Source organism: Lissotriton vulgaris, chromosome 5 (genome assembly GCF_964263255.1).
Source record: "Lissotriton vulgaris chromosome 5, aLisVul1.2, whole genome shotgun sequence".
NCBI classification, from domain to species: Eukaryota; Metazoa; Chordata; class Amphibia; order Caudata; family Salamandridae; genus Lissotriton; species Lissotriton vulgaris.
Genome location: NC_141693.1, coordinates 114317850 through 114334775, shown reverse-complemented (window position 1 = coordinate 114334775; position 16926 = coordinate 114317850). Strand labels below are relative to the sequence as shown.

The following is a 16926-nucleotide window of genomic DNA, read 5'->3' as shown; positions in this document are numbered from 1 at the left end:
CCGTTTGTCAATGGTTTGGGTATTAGTAGTTCTGTCTTAATTGGAGGTGCAGTCTTGTTGTAGGTTTCTGACCTTGGAATTCAAGATCTCTGTTCTTCTCCTGTACTTGTCCCTGACACTTAAACACAAGAACTGTACTATTCCAACTGCCCACTGCATACCACTACCACATCCTAGTTTTGTGACCAAATACGTCACCATAGCCTACCGTTGACTGTACAACATTTAATGTGCAAGATACTACTACCACCACCACCACTACTACAATAAGGTGCTCTAGTTGGGCGTGGTCCACCTTACGTCATATACCCAAAATAAAAATAGAGAAAATGCATCTGATATATAGAGGCCCCTCTAGATACCTGGAGTTAAATAAGAAACACTTAATGTAATGCCTATAAATACAGCTGCTATTACCCAGTTATATTGTACTTGGATTCATTGAGCCATTGTGGCTTGTGCAAAGCAGGAGCGAAATGTTTTCAGTCTTTCACCAGAAGTCATTATATTCTGCTGTTCTTGTCAGGGACCCAAGAAGACTTCAGAAATCAGACCTAGCAATCTTGATTTCTGCCAGTGTGCCCAGTGTGCCCCTCCCCAACAGGTACATCTTTCAACCCTATCCCTGTCAACTCCAGCTTCTATAGCTCGGATTACACCTCTTACCTATGCTTCCAACTCCACTTTCTTTCCTTCTGATGTTCACATTTGAAGGGCAACACTGATCATGAGTGAACAGTATTGTTGACCTATAGCCCAGCATATCTAGCAATACCACATTATGGAAATGTCTTTATTTTACTTTCACAATGGCATTCTGTAAGTAGACCCCTTTGTTTTCTGTAATAAACCTAGCATAAATAATGTCATTGCCTCATTATATCACTAGCAGGGAAGTCTTTGAATACACGTACGTTGTATTTAATTGCTCTCCCTTTACTTGCAGCTGAAAGAAGAAAATTCTCAACTGCTGATGAAGATGGAAGAGTTGCAGCAAATTCATGATGCTCAGAGTGAGAAGTAGGCGTAATGGCACTTAAATATATGTATCACTAATTTTGCAAAGGAAGTTATGTCTTTGTTTTGTATTATGATGTACGATGCATTATTTTATATCTAGGTATAAAGAACATTAAGGGATATCATTGTTTGCCAGTACTTTTATTTTGATGCATTCAGATATATACTGAAAGACTTCTTGACACCATAATATATGTTAACAGGTCTTATGTATTCAGATAAAAAGATCACAAGGAGGCTATCTATTTACAATACAATATGTACCCACTTTCAAACTGCTACTAAATAATTTAAGAGGCTATTTAAATGTGTTCAGACAGAGTAGGATCAAGCATGGCTTGCACCAATTTATCTGAAGGACAGAGCGCATCTCAAAATGCTGCACAGTCTCCTTTATGGGTGGGACATCAGAGAGGCATTGTACACATATAGAGTGATTTTGTTTCTTTTTGTGGATGTTGAGGTCCTAATCAAACCTTTATTCAAAGATACATGTTTCATCTCCAGAGGAAAAAGCAGTTGTGAAAATAGGCAACTCTTTGTAGGTCTAGGTTCCACTTGCCCCTAATCAGTGATAATCTTCATTGTATTGACATGAGATCTAACCAGGCCATTAACCCTAAGCAGCAATTAAATTTGTGCAGTGCTCAATGCAGGAAGTCCCGGCATAACATGTCAAAGGCCTTTTGTCTGTCCAGTGAAGCAATTAAGGAGAGTGGACCATCAATTGGTATCTTCAAAACCATAATAAATATGTGCATAAGGATCTTCAACATGTTACGATCCATAATGCAACCATTTTTGTTAAGATGACAAATTAGCCAAAGTTTCAAAGTTTGAGTGAATAAAAATATAATTTAATCATCAAAATGTACAAAACAGCAACAATAATTATATCCTAAAACACAGTAATTAATTACAATTAATGAGGCAATACAAAAATCCAGTACATGCTTCGATAAAAAATTAAAGTTAAGACCAAAATCCGTAGATGTTCCTAACACACATCAATTCACTAAAGTTTTGGTGATCAGTTTTTGTCTGACCGACCAAGCCACATAAAGGAACAGAAATCGCCACCCCAGCCACAAAATAAGAATCATTCTTGCTGATCTTAAGTGTATGAATAAGATTTGTCAGACCTAGAAACCAGCATAGAGGAACAATCCACTTGTGTCTAGGGTCCTGTCCATCAAGGAGGTGGTTTATCAAAGAGCCACGTTTTGGGATCCCTCGTGAAGTTGGGGAGTGATGTCATCTGTCTGATGTGTAGTGTGAGGGTGTCCAGGCTCTGACTGTGAGGAAGGAGAATGTGCGGCCTCCGGTTTGGTGTGAGGGACCAGGGTGTGGGAGAGCTGGGCTGATCGTAGGGTCCTTTGGGGTGCGTGGAATGTCAGTCGGCTATTCAGGTATGCTGGTCGGGTGTTATGGAGGGCTTTGTGTGGTGTGGGAGAGACTCTTGAGGGTGATTCTTGCCTCGATGGAGAGCAAGTAGAGTGTGCGCAGGTGCTGGGTGATGTGGCAGTGTCATAGCAGGTTGAGGATTAGTCTGGCGGCGGTGTTTTGGATGTTTTGCAGTTTGCAGGTGAGGCTTTTGTTGATTCAGGCGTAGAGTGCGTTGCCATAGTCCAGTCTGCTGATGACACGGGCATGTGTAACGGTCTTTCTGTGTTAGAGGTGGATCCATTTGAAGGTCTTGCGGAGGGTGTGGCAGGAGGAGGATGCGACGGAGTTGGTCTGTCGGTCCATTTGAGTTCGGAGTCCAGGATGATTCCAAGCTTGCGTGCGTGGTCCGTGGGGGTGGATGGGCTTCCGAGGGTGGGGGGACACCAGGTGTTGTCACAGGCATCTGGGTGTGGGCCCATGATGAGTTCTTCTGTCTTGCCCGTGTTGAGTTGTAAACCGCTGCTCTTCATCCACTTGGCGACTGCTTTCATGCCTTCTTGAAAGTTGTGTTTGGCTGTGTTGGGTTCATTGGATAGGGAGAGGATAAGTTTGGTGTCGTCTGCATATGAAACAATGTTGTGTCTGTGGGATCTGACGATGAGGGCGAGCGGAGCCATGTAGATGTTGAACAACGCAGGGCTGAGGGAGTATCCTTGGGGGACTCCTCAGATGGTCGGTGTGGGGTCCGAGACGAAGGGATGCAGTCTGTCCTGCTGCGTTCTGTCGGAGAGGAATGAGCGGATCCAGTCTAGGGCCTTGTCCCGGATCCCTGCATCGTGAAGTCTGCATGTTAGGGTGCAGTGAGAGACTGTGTCAAAGGCCGCTGGAAGGTCTCAAGGCTGATAGTGACTCCAAGGAGGTTCCCCTCCCTATCCCGGTGAGGGCTCTAATAAGTTATTTTCTTTAGTACCCAACTTACCCAAATTGCCTGAGCATTGGCCCCGCTCTATGGGTCACCATGTGCAAACTTTTATTGATCTGTGGGGCCCAAGAGTCGAAGTCAGACAAGCGTATCCCTCCCTAAATAATCTAATTCTCTGACCCTTTCCAGTACTTAACTTTCCAATTGTACAATGCACTTGACCGTTTTTATTCATAGAATTCATCTAATAATTCATTAGTTCTAGAGGCGTTAACTTCAAGACCATATTCAGAGCAAAACAGACAAAAATTGTCTACAAGGTTTTGGAGACCCACCTTGGTTTTGGCCACTAAAAGGGGGGAAACATCAATTACAATACAGTCATTACAATGCACTACCTTTACAACGCAGCTGTTACAGCGCAACTGCCTTTACATCGCATGCCATTACAATGCATGTCGCTGCAACGCATGTCGCTGCAACGCATTATAAGGTAAGTAATGGAGATTTTCTAAGTTTCAGGGTGGGTATGGGTTTTGGGGTACATGGGAATAGTAATTTGTACCCCTCCACTATCCAACACTTACATTACTGTAGCACTCATTGGAGTGGGAATATTATTTTTTACCCCTACACTGTCCAACACTTACCCTACTGTTGCACTAAAAGTATTATGCGTTGTAATGGTTGGCGTTGTAATGAAATGCGTTGTAAATGTAGTTTCTAAAAATGCATTGTAATGGCATGTATTGTAAAATCATGCGTTGTAATAGTAGCTGCGATATAAAAACCATGTAGTAAAAACATGCGTTGTAAATGTTTAGGTTGTAATGTCATATATTCATAAAAGGGTGTCTGCAGCAAAATTGGAGTCGGAACTTTCTGTCCTGCAAGGGTAGGGGACACATTAATACAATTGATCAAGTACTTGATACACTTGTTTATTTAAAGAAAAAGAGTACGAGCCAAAACACACCCTTATTCCACATTGAACCCTGACGAAATTCCCTTCAAGGACGCATACAATGGTCTTTAGTAGGTCACATGGGATCCCCAGGGGCGGCTCTAGGCTCATGGTGGCCCTGTGCAGGGAGCATAGGTAGGGGGACCCGGAAGAGGAGGTCCGGGCGGGGCGCCGGGGGGTCAGGGTGTTTGGAAGTGGAACAGAGCCATAGGCCACCAAATCCCTGCCTGGGGCCGCCACGCAAATATGTATATCCTCAGAGGATTATTATATTAAGGATATATATTGGCGTTGTGGCCCCTGGGGTTTCCTGGCCCTGTTCAGGTGCACAGCTTGCACATGCCTAAGGCCGCCCCTGCCACTACTCACTTCTCCATCTCATTTCCAGCCTCCCGGGGCCAGCCAACATAAACGTGGACTTAATGTTTTTTTTAAAAATCAAAATGATACCACGTAACCACCCCTAGTGGTGTGTTTGTTCACAGGGCCATCAATAAGTAGTAGGGCGCAAAAGGGCTACCAATGGCGGCACTTGTACAAATCATTTTGCCTGCCCCTGTGCTGCCCGCCTTCCCTCACCTCATCACACACAACCTCACTTCAGAGTCCAGACAGCCACAAACAGCCAGGCCCAGGCCAGCAGCCAAGCTCAGCCCCATCTAGAATCAGCAAACAGCCAGTAGTAGTAACTGACAGACTGTCTTGGCATAATCATTTGTTCTGATCCCCACGCTATGTGCTAATTTTCCCCACATTGGCCAACATGTCGGATAAACAGTGTTGAGTGAAGGTAATATAAGGTACCCCATTATCATGTCCATATGTGGCACCCTGTCCTAATGCGCTCACCTTCCCTTGGGTATTTTAAAGAGATCATATAGATGCACACGCTGAAACTGAGGGCAAACCTGGCTTTAGCTCACTCTTTCTTTTGCATAAATGTAGTGCTTTTGTGAGATGCGGCTTTGCCATGCCATTGACATGATGGAAAACCTGCCATTTAACTGACAACAGCTGCACAGGGAAAAAGGTGTGTCACAGCTCGTCCCGCCCCACCTCTTCTACTGCTAAATCCAGACATATGGCTCGCGCAGGGATTGTGCTGTGTGTGGGATGCCACTGGTAGCTGGTGCAGATTGCGGACCAGGGTTGGAGCCGGAGGCCGCCAAATCCTGCCAGGGGGCCGCCAGTGCCAGTGATCCTTTCTATCCGATCCTCGTCGTGGCGGCCCCTGGGGTTTGGCGGCCCTGTGCAGGTGCACACTTTGCACATGCCTAGGGCCGGCCCTGGGATCCCTGTCAAGATCATTGTATACCTTCATGAAGACCTCCAATAATCTTTTCTTTGGTACCAGATCAAAGGTGGCACACATATCATTAAATGCCACAAAAAGTTCACCCGACCTATACCAACCGTTTTCCACTTCACCAAAAGGAAGCGGCAGGCCTGTTTGATTATACTGGTTTCAGATCTAAAACCTGTCTGCAAGTTAGACAGGATATGGTTATCATTAATCCACTCCAATAGCTACTCCAGAACATGTTTGCAGAAAACTTTTTGGAGGTTGTCTAGAAGAGTAATTGGGCGGTATCGGAAAGGATACTTAGACACCCCTTCTTAAAGTTGGGGCCAATCTCTGCCCCTCTCCATGTCGACCGCACTGCTGCCCCTGCTTCCTTTGCTTTTGTAACTGTTAATATAGGGGACCCAAACATTGGATTCCGATTTGAAAAGGTCAGCTGGGATCTTGTTTAATCCTGGACCCTTCCCTTTTTTCATTGATTCAATTGCAAGGGTGGTCTCTGCTAGAGAGAACACCATAGGAGTAAAGGGCGAATTTGGAGTAGATGCGCCTTCGAGCGGGGATCCCAGAATTCCCACTACTTAAACTGACTTGATGCCGTTTTCTTGAATAGGGCAGTTCTTCCCTTACTGGTACATCGAGATCTTGCTTGATCCCGAATGTTAAAGTGATAACCTCATTTGGCAAACCTTTTCCGCATGGTGTCAATTTGTTGAATGCATATATCAGGATCCGATGCAATGCGTTTGACGCGCAGCAATTGTGAATATGGTCAATTATTCTTTAACGATTTCTGGTGGAAGCTGTTGTAGTGTAGCATGTTGTTTTTGTCATTTGGGTTGCGGGAGATGTCAGTTTCTAGTTTCTCAGCAACTCTATGTATTTGTACGTCCAGGAATGTCATGGAGTCATGATGACCTTCAAAGGTAAATTGTATCCTCTCATTGATGATGTTGAGAGCATTGAGTGCAGAGATCAACATGGCATGAGATCCTTGGAACTAACATCTTCCACAAACTGACAAAAACAACATGCTAGTCCACAGCATGGCACACGTTATTTAGGCATGCAACGCAGAGGTTTATGGAACTGTTTTTGCAATATCGACACACTTGTTAGTTGGTTTCCTCACTATCATCATTCACTGTTTGTTATAGATCTTGTCCACTGACGAAGGGCATCTGTCTGCCTGAAATGCATTGGGATGGGTACTAAGTGAATTTACTTGAGAAGGCTATCTACGAATTGTTTGATATGAATGAAATATCAATATGATGTGAATAAAATACACATTGCTTTTTCGAAGGGAAGAGTGAACTAAATTGAAGTCTGCGTGATTATTTAATACCCGCCCGCAGGTTTCTTGTGTTGTGCTCAAGAAGACGCCTCCTGACCAGGAGATGCAACTTCATTACATTTCCAAAGTACACTTCTTGACCAGAAAGTGATACCACAGAAGCACACAACAAACTATCATCACAACACAGGTTGTGCTTGTTCTACTAGCTTTTGTTATTTCAGCCAATGAGGCAGGTAGAGTGGGCAGGTTGAGGATGCTCAAAAAAACCTGGCAAGATGTGGGTCTAGGAAAATGTTGGAGTGAGCCACAGGCTGTTCGAGGAGGGATCGCTGCTTTAGTAAAGATGATGGTGGAGGGGAAAGTCTGCTGTCGTAAAGACCACAGTGCAGTGGCAGGGAGTCTGACCAGCGCGTTCCTTTCCGATAAATCCGTGTCTGAGGGGGAGGGGTTCCTGGATTTTATAGACCTGCCGTGGGCGCAAGCCCTATACCATCAATTTAGATACGGGTGCTTACTTATAGCAGCCTTCACGGTAAAATGGAGGCAAGTGAAACAGGAATCTAATTGTTCTTCGTGCTGTCAAATTTCCTGCAAAAGTGATGAGCATGTATTGTTTTTCTATTCCCTCTATGCGAAACCAAGGTCTAAATGGATTGCTCCCATGTTATATCCCTCTGGTTTTTGACGAGAGGAGAGGCATACATAATATGCAAAAGTGACACAACCTCGATTAGGGTGGTGACTGTTCCAAATTTTTGTATTCAGCATTGATAATTAGAAGTGTTAAATCCACATAAACTTAGGGGACAAATGCCCCCTGGGGATTACAACCCTTCGATTTGATTTTATGGATATTTAATGTTATTTCCTGCTGGTTTTTTTCTGTGGGTTTTTATCTAGTTTCGAAATGTTTTTAACTAGATGTATTTTTGACTGTGAAACAACGTTTCGAAATATCAAATAAATGATATGATACGACTAGACCCCAGAATGTTTTCAGGTCGTTAGTAGACAAAGCCTCCAGGAGATCAGACCAAGTTTTACGCTTCCAAGCAGCTTTTTAGGTTTCGCCTGGCCGTAGCACTGTGCAGCCCTTCTCTGCACTCGACCTCTGGGGCCTTGCTCGATCGAAGACTTCAGGGGCCTGACATCCTCGGCTGGCGTAGGGTTCGTTTCTCGATGGTGGGTGGCTTGCGCCCGTGATCAAACTATCTTTTAGGGGGAAAAAAGTTGAAAAATTCAGTTCGCTGTTATTGTGTTTCACTTTCAACCTGATTCCGCTTTTTGCATAAGTGAGATGGAATCCACTGGTCCTGTCGCTTCTGCGAGCGATGGGGGAGGTGAACGGGTGTTGAGATAAAGGAGAGAGGGGGGGATTGAGGGAACCAATGAGAGGCGGCCTGGAGAACACTCCATCACACCCCTGTCCAGGAGGAATGGACGTTTCCTCAGAAAAACAAGTCTGCCCAGCGTGAGCGAACGCGCAAGTCGGATGTCTGCACCAGGCCTTGTTTTTCTTGTGTCTATTCTTTTGAATAAGGCTGTTTGCCAGCTTCTTCGCCTTACAGTAAATTGTTCTGGGTGAATGAGCTATAGTGTCTGTCTTAGAAATATTTTTCTGCCAACCACCCAGAGTGTAGGATGGTTGGGCCGTATGCGAGCTGACGTTTGTGCCTACGGCCGAGATAAACCCTCGTGGCCCGAGGGCAGCGCGAGAACCAGACGCTGCCTCCCCCCTCGTTGCTTGTGTGTGTGTGAGCTCCTCCCCCTCCCCCCCCCCTCGTTGCTTGTGTGTGTGAGCTCCTCGCCCCCCCTCGTTGCTTGTGTGCGTGGCAAATGTACAAATATATACCGCGTGATATTTACCTGCGCGGGGAGAGTACATTTACTATGTAACCAGACAGTCGTGTATACACGCACAGTCTGGGTTTCCCCCTTTAAGTTGTGTATTTCTTTACCTTCATTTCTGTAATTATGTTATGTGTATATTACTGTGTACATTGAGAGTGGGTTGAGCAAGCACATGATATTACTCAATCCTAGGGGTCGTGTGCCTGTGTCTTTGCCTTTATTTCTGTCGGAGTGTAATGTGTGTACAATAGTCTGTGTGTTCACAGTGATGCCCGAAAACACTACATCCAAGATTGTGTGGATTTCTGCCAGTGCACAGTGTGTATCGTATGTGTACAACTGGCCTCTCCCTCGGCTTGTTAGTTGTATGATTTTCTTTATGTCTGTCAGCATATGTGTACATTTGTGTTTGTGATGCTGGTGACAGTTGCATGACAGCGACTATTCCTTGTGTGTCTAATTACCTCTGGCAGTGTCTCATGCGTGCATATCATCATGTGTAGTGATAGTGATGCGTACAGAGCTCGGTTTCCTGGCTCACTTTCCTTGGTTGTTTCTGTTGTCTTTATGTCTGTCAGTGTGTATTGTGCGTGTACACTGCCGTTGGTGACAGGGACAGGTCATTTCCTGGCGTGTGTGGTTTTGTGTACAGTGACGGGTGCATTCAGGGTGCAGGGGCTATCCCCGAGATGGTTGGATTCCTGTCAGGGCACTGTGTGTGTGTGTAGAGTGACGGTGACGGATGCATGACTGACGTACATGCACAGTTCAGAGGTCGTTTCCCCAGCGTGCGTGGTTTCCTGTCAGTGCACAGGTATGTGTACAGTGATGGGTGCGTATCGAGTGTAGGGGCTCTCCCCGAGGTGGCTTGGTTTCCTGTCTGTGCCCAGTGTGTGTGTGTGTACATTAACGGATTCATGACTGACAGGTGCATGCAGAGTGGGGGGGTGGGGGGGGGGGGTCCCTGGGTTGCATGGTTTCCCGTCAGGGCACTGTTTTGTGTACAGTGACGGGTTCATGCAGAGTGGGCTATAGGAAAATTCCCCACTTGGAGGGCAGACCTTGAGAAATTTCTCCTTAATGGAGAGGTTCATTCTGGGATTCCTCATATTTGATCCTCATCGTAACATAGATCCTGGAATATCGCATTATGTTCGTATGTGGGATTTAAATTGCCTGCTACACAATACCCTAGAGGGAGCCTGAGTGGTCAGCCAGGATCTTGTCCAGCAAGTGAAGTGGTGATTTACCATATTTCCCAAGACTCTGATTGTATGTATTGATTAACGAAAGAGACATACCCTTTAAGATAGAAGAAATTAGCCCTTGGATGTCCCAAGATCCTGTTTGGAGTTCAGCTACCCAACAAGAGAGTAGTGTACTCACCCAGACAGGCAACCCACTCGATGGATGCCCTGCTAATGACCTAATTACTGAAACACAAGAGCTTTTCAATCCACTTCTGAATATGTGGTTAATCGCCTAGGATTCCTGGAAAAGCCAGATCTTGTATTTATCAGTAAACTGGCCCATACAGGGTTGTCAAGCTTAGACAGGCTTGATTCTTGCAATTTTCTTGCTAATGAAAGCTGTATAATTTAGTACTGGATTAGCAAGAAGAATGCTAATACCTGGAGCAGGCAGCAGTTGTTGGTGGCCAAGAGGCATGGGCAAAACACTTTCCCCAATAGGCGTTTGAGTAATAGTGACTAACAGTCATGATGTATCAATCATAGAGCTGGCAGCACAATTGAAGGGTGTCACAGATGACCAGACCTGTAGACTATAAGAATAGAAAGAAGCGTTTGGGAATCGGATTCTGATGGTCTGGAGTTAAAGTGGTTGTTCTGTGGGCTGTCTACAGACCTGTCATCAGCCTGAAGTCACCCTACTTTTGTGTGGGTGGATGAGGCCTCTGTATGGGCGGTAGGAGCCAGATGGTAGTTCACTCTATTCCTACCAGAGGAAACTAGCCTGGGTGGATAGGTTGAAAACACAGCCTTTGGTTGTAGATGTCGATAGAAAAAACTCAATGAGCGAAGGGTGATATCCGAGCATGCTCTATCATACGAGTGGCAGTTTACATACCGCTTGTGAACAATAGTGGGAGACCGGAAGATGACAGTCGCACAATCCCCAGAAAGGCATTTAGCCAGTGGGTCTGCCTCTCCCACCCTTTGAACCATTAAAATGCTGGGTGCTTCAGGGTAAGAAAAGTGGGCAAATGAATGTAACCAATGGAGGACCTTACTTTTGAACTGACCAAACGGCCCAGTTGTATTGGCAGACAAACAGGGCACATTGGATAACTCCGTCACATAAGGACATGTATCAGGAGGAAGGTCAATTGCTCGCTAAGCCCCAAAGACCCCACCTTTCCTTACCACCTCCCTTATTCCCACCCAGACAAGCCTGTTCATTCCTCTGCGGCACGCCATTAACTGAGTTGGATCTCTAAATGGCCGCCCTGTTTGGGGGGATAGATTGTTATGGAATCAACAATACTTGCCCTAGCAGTAGAAGAAGTGAGAGAAATAGTGGCGGCAGGATGGAGAGTGTCAGACACAGCAGTTGGCAACCGACCCAGTAAGGACTGATGTCGATTGATCTTTTGTTTCCCCCCCAGGCTTTGTATACGATTGGTGTCTTTATTGAGTTTCAACTGTTTATAGTATAGTTGCAATATTTCATTTTTTGAAACGGCAATTGATTACAGGAAACAATGGATGTAAGCACCATATGAAATCCCGATGTTCCTTTTATACTTACTGAATATAAGAGCAGTGTGACTGGGCTCAGTCCACCCAAATGTAAGTTTTATTTCCCGAATGTTTACAGCTGATTTGTATGTCATTTTTACACTTTACAATTTTCACTTTTTTTTGCACATTAATTGATTAACAAAGACTGATCATGTTCTTTTAAGATCGGCTAGAAGACAGGAAACATTAACCTCAATAGGCACTGTAAGAAATGGGGTTACCAAATCTCCAAGGGGGTAGCATGGAACCAAGCGGGCAGGCCAAACTTTGGAGGACATGTGAAGCACTCACGCAGTACCCCCAGACGACACACCAGGCACACCACAAGAAAGGCAGGACACCAGCTTGAGTTGGAAAATTAGTAAGTAGTTTAGTATATCTCCAACCTGCAAGGCAAAAATGCATCAACAGTGGTATCACAACATGGCGCCAACTGACACCAGAGCCAAGTGTATCAGGGGGATTATTTACACGGGAAGTAAGGGCTGAGTCCATAGGTCCATGGCTGAAATAAAGAAGATGATTAAATTGTCATTAAACCTGGGGTCACTATGGCGGGCCCAACTCAGGCTCTCATCCTTAGCAGTAGACTGTAACTACAAAGTACAACTTTAGCATCAGGACACCCCATGCAGTGTAACTCCAAACCGACCCCTGTAAAGGAAAAGCTTCCTGGCATCACAGCAAATCCCAACAGACAGGAGCACCTGTAATAAAGCAGCAGGTTTTCTCATAAACATGGGATGTAAACCGGGGCCTGGAATGACACGTCAGGCCAGCCCGGGGCCGGACACCTGCAGTAAAAGGGCACATCAACATTAGATATCGGTCTCATCACCTTAGGCCAGGGAGATGACCATCTCATCAGGGTAGTAGGCACCTTGTATGCAATAGAACCTTAGGCATACACATTACGCTGTGACGTTAGGCATTTAACCATAAGCATATCAACACTGGCGCATTATTCCTGAGCAATACCCTGGGCATCCAACACATTGCGCACCTCACCAGTGCGTACATTCGGCTCACTTAGGCAGGTAAATAACGTCCGCAGAGGCCCACAACCTTATTTGTATAACCGCCTGGAATTAGCGTAGGATCACCTACCAGGCGTGAAACATCAATATACATTGGCATTAGTAACGGTAATAACCGGTCACAACCAATCAAACATTTCCTATGACCTGGTCACTGGGCAGGAATAAACATTTCATTAGGGCAACCCTAAATATCTTCTCGGGCGACTAACACTTCCCTAGAGGGGCAGTCGGCCTCAGCAGTATAACGCACGGGGATGCCCACCATTAACAGGGGCATTAACACTAGGCCATAAGCACACTGGGCGCGAAACCATCGGCCTGAACATCAACCCAGCATTAACATAAGTCCTGGCCCTAGCTCTTGGGGCTTTAATAACTCCTTGGGGGACCCAGGGGCAAAGCATTGACATCCAGCCTACACCAGTTCGCACTTTTGGCCTTGGGGGTCCTTGTGGGACCCCCTGAGCAGGCCTAGGGGGTCAGGGTGTTCCTACCCTGCCCCCTTTTCGTGTTTTGCACGTTTGTTTTACTGCTTTCTTATGGCTCGGTTATACCGAGGCACAAGATGGCTGCCAACATTTCCTGGTTTGGAGTGTTGACAGCCAATTAGCATGAAGCCCGTGCTCGGGAAGGTACAGAGTACAGTACAGAGTACTTCATCTATGATTTTACTTTTCTCCAGAACTACTGAACGGATTTACACCATTTTTAAAAAAAAGGTCACTCTCTCCACACAATGGTCCGCACTGAAGGCAGTTCTTAGGGGGGAATTCATTTCACTTTCCACGGCTGAAAACTCAGAACGTCAAGCTAAGAGGGAGGAACTTACACTGCAAACTAGAGAGTTAGAACAGATGCACCGGAGAACGGGGGCTCCGAGAATCTGGCGGCAGTTAAAAGCGGTCAGACAACAGCTCGCAGCGCTCGACCTCGACAGAGCGGAGTACGCAGCATTACGGTTGCACCACGCTTATTATACAGGCGGAGACCGGTGAGGGCGCTTGCTGGCGCACAAACTTCACGAAGTCACGCAGCGTAGAGAAGTCAGGGAGATAAGAGGGGGTGATGGCATCACAGTAGACTGGAATCAAGACATAGCCGAGGCCTTCAGGTCATTCTACGCGGACTTGTGCAAAGCTGACCCCACCGGCCCGGAAGCGGAGTCTGAGTTCCTGGCGAGTGTCCCCCTGCCGAAGCTGACGCAGGAACAAATAGACTGCCTGGAAAAAGACATTCGGCCGGAGGAGGTGATCTCGGCCATCTCCCAGCTCAAATTAGGAAAAGCCCCGGGCCCGGACGGTTTTCCGGTGAGTTTTTACAAAACATTCTGTTGCCAAATAGCCCCCCTACTCGCTCGACTCTTCACCTCCTTCGCTAAAGAAGGAGCGATCCATAGGGATCTGTTGGAGGCATCCATCGCAGTGATCCCTAAGCCAGGTAAGGACCCGGTTGAGTGCGGAGCATATAGACCTATCTCCCTCTTAAACGTGGACCTCGAGCTGTATACAGGGATCCTCGCCTCCAGACTGGGACCATATATGGGGGGGTTGATTGATCCGGACCAATCCGGATTTATTCCGGAACGCCAGACGACGGATAATACGAAACGGGCCTGACACCTCTTAGAAAAAGCCGCACGAACGGAAGGAGAGTACATGATGCTGACCATTGACGCCGAAAAGGCATTTGATAGGGTACACTGGCCCTACTTGGAAAAGGTACTACTCAAAACAGGGATAGGGCCTAAATTCCGTAATAGTGTTTAATTGCTACAAATTCCCGACAGCGGCGGTCTGTGTCAATGGGTGCACGTCCCCCCGATTCGACATCGAACGTGGCACCAGGCAGGGGTGTCCATTATCCCCACTTTTGTTCGCCCTGTATATGGAGCCTCTTGCACACCTCCTGCGCTCTGATTCGGAGATACAGGGTATCAAGTTTGGAGGCAGCGTCCACATCGTTAGCCTATATGCCGACGATGTGCTGATTTCCCTCGCTAAACCCCGGAGCTCCCTGCCGGCGTGCATAGCGGTCCTAGAAAGGTTCGGCAGTGTCTCTGGCTTTAAGCTCAATATGACAAAACGGTGGCCCTTGATCCCTCTCTGGACCCCTCTACTCGCACTCACCTACAGGCACTGTTCCCCATACCGTGGACGTCGGACACGGTCCCTTACTTGGGGATTCAATTAGCACCCTCCCTTCAGGAATCAGTAGATGTCAACTACACCAAGCTGCGACAGAAGATCAGAAACAAGCTGGGCCGATGGAAATATTATCCGCTGTCCAGGCTGGGTAGGGTGGCTGCAGTAAAGATGACAATCCTCCCCCAAATCCTGTACCTTTTTCGAACGATCCCTCTTGCACCAACTCGAGGTTGGATAAAACAAACAGTCCGACCTGTCCCAATTCATCTGGAACGGGCGGAAACCCCGTCTGGAACGCCAGATCGCCATGCTGGCCCCAGAACAGGCGGAATCAGGATACCAGACCTTGCGACATATTTTCAAGCATCCCAACTCCGCTTTCTAGTAGAATGGGTCAGGTGGGAGTCAGGGAAACATTGGTTGTTTCAAGATCAGGCTGTAGCGGGATGGACTTTGCAGGAAATCCCCTTCATGAGACGAGAATATAGGCAGCCCAATCTCTATGCATTCTTCGTTACACGGGTTCCCCTAGAAATTTGGGATCGAGTGGGGATTAGTCAGGAGTTTACCACCCACCCCTCCCCCCTTACACCCATCATAGGGAATCCGGAGTTCCATCCAGGGCTGGATGAGAAGGCGTTTGCGCGCTGGAAGCCTGCCAGCTGCCGGGCTCTCCATCATGTCTACGACTCGGAAGGGGTGATTCCCTTCCAGCAATTTCGACAAGAATTTGGTCTGCCGGAGACGGAAAGGCTCCGCTACCTGCAGGTGAGGCATTGGGCACTAGGCACCACAGTGAGGCCGATGGCGGATAGACACCTGACCAAATTTGAACGTTGGCTAATCTCCTGCAACACTGACAAACAATTGATCACAGACCTCTATAAAATGCTGATGCAGAAACACCAATACACATATAACGCGGGCAGAGTGCGCTGGGAGAGGGAGCTGGGGAGAACTCTGACACACAAAGAGTGGGAGGGAGTCTATTACAGGGCGCGACACTCAGCCTACCACATGGGTCTCACGGACACACTTACGAAAATTGCATCCTTCTGGTATTACACCCCCGAAAGACTGTATGAAATGGACAGCAAGCAAGACCCCTTGTGCTGGCGCGGTTGTGGCCAGATTGGCACACTGACACATATACTCTGGAACTGCCCACTTCTACAGGAATACTGGAACCAGATTTTGAAGGAGGTAGACACACACTTTGAAACAGACATCCCACACTTCCCTGCATACGTGCTCCTGGGGTTACCTAACGCGCTGACGTATCCACTGAAATCACGGAGAGGTCGACTGATTGTGATCGCACTGGGATCGGCTGTGCAGAATATTGTGGCGCATTGGCGATCCAAGCATGTCCCCACACACCTGGGATGGCTACATCGTTTGTGGATGGTTCTGGGGATGGAAAACTGTCCCTATCAAGAGCGGGGGAGGGAGCGCGCTATGCAGAACTGTGGAAACCATTCTTTTCCCTATTGGCGTCTGAGTTCACGGAGGTAACCTGTCCCAAATACCTCCGGCTTTTGAGATTGACGGATACCGACACGGAACCAAACTCTCAGTGATCTGCCATCACAGACTTTGTAGGCCCCCGGCCGGAACACAAAGGAACCATGGACCATGGGGGTGGGGGTGGGGATGGTGTTTTGGGGGGGAGGGGTGAGTTGGGGAAGGGGGACGAGGGTTCGGGGTTTGAGAGACACTGCGATTGTTTACGACAGGTCCGTCCTACCTTTTCTTGCCTGTTTGGTCTTGAGTTAGTTTTTGAACTCTTTAGGGCGAGGGGCCTCAGCTGACGAGTAAGCAATAATGACAGCTACCAGAGCTTGCAGACGTGGCACCAGACTTTCAACGACGGTGACGCAGGTCATCTAGAACTCTGGCCTCTCAGTGGAAGGGGGGAAAGCTATGCATCAGGGAAACGCACCAACCACCTTAGGTTTATGACGCGACCGGCCCTGGTTGGGTTGTAGGCGGCTTGCTGTGTATTAGTTTGCATTCTCATTAAGTGGTCAGGTTTTGGGCACTCCTCAACACTGTGTGGTGGGTCTGCGCCCAAACAGTTTTCTCATTTTGGAAATGCCAATATGTATTACCACCTGTTGTACCCTCAATAAACATATGTAATACTAAAAAAAAGGGTAATCTGCTAACCGAACTCTACCTTTTTGCCTAATTTGGTGTAATTCCGTTCAGCCGTTCGGACTGTAGCCCTGGCT

General features: G+C 47.0%; 1 protein-coding gene across 1 annotated transcript in view; it reads left to right on the top strand.

Moving 5' to 3' along the window:
• ENTR1 (endosome associated trafficking regulator 1) overlaps positions 1–16926 on the top strand; it is a 261223-nt gene that overhangs the window by 121531 nt on the left and 122766 nt on the right. Inside the window, exon 4 of the mRNA XM_086921025.1 lies at positions 947–1020. Within this exon, the coding sequence (XP_086777151.1) occupies positions 947–1020 (74 nt within the window). The remainder of the gene's footprint in view (positions 1–946; positions 1021–16926) is intronic.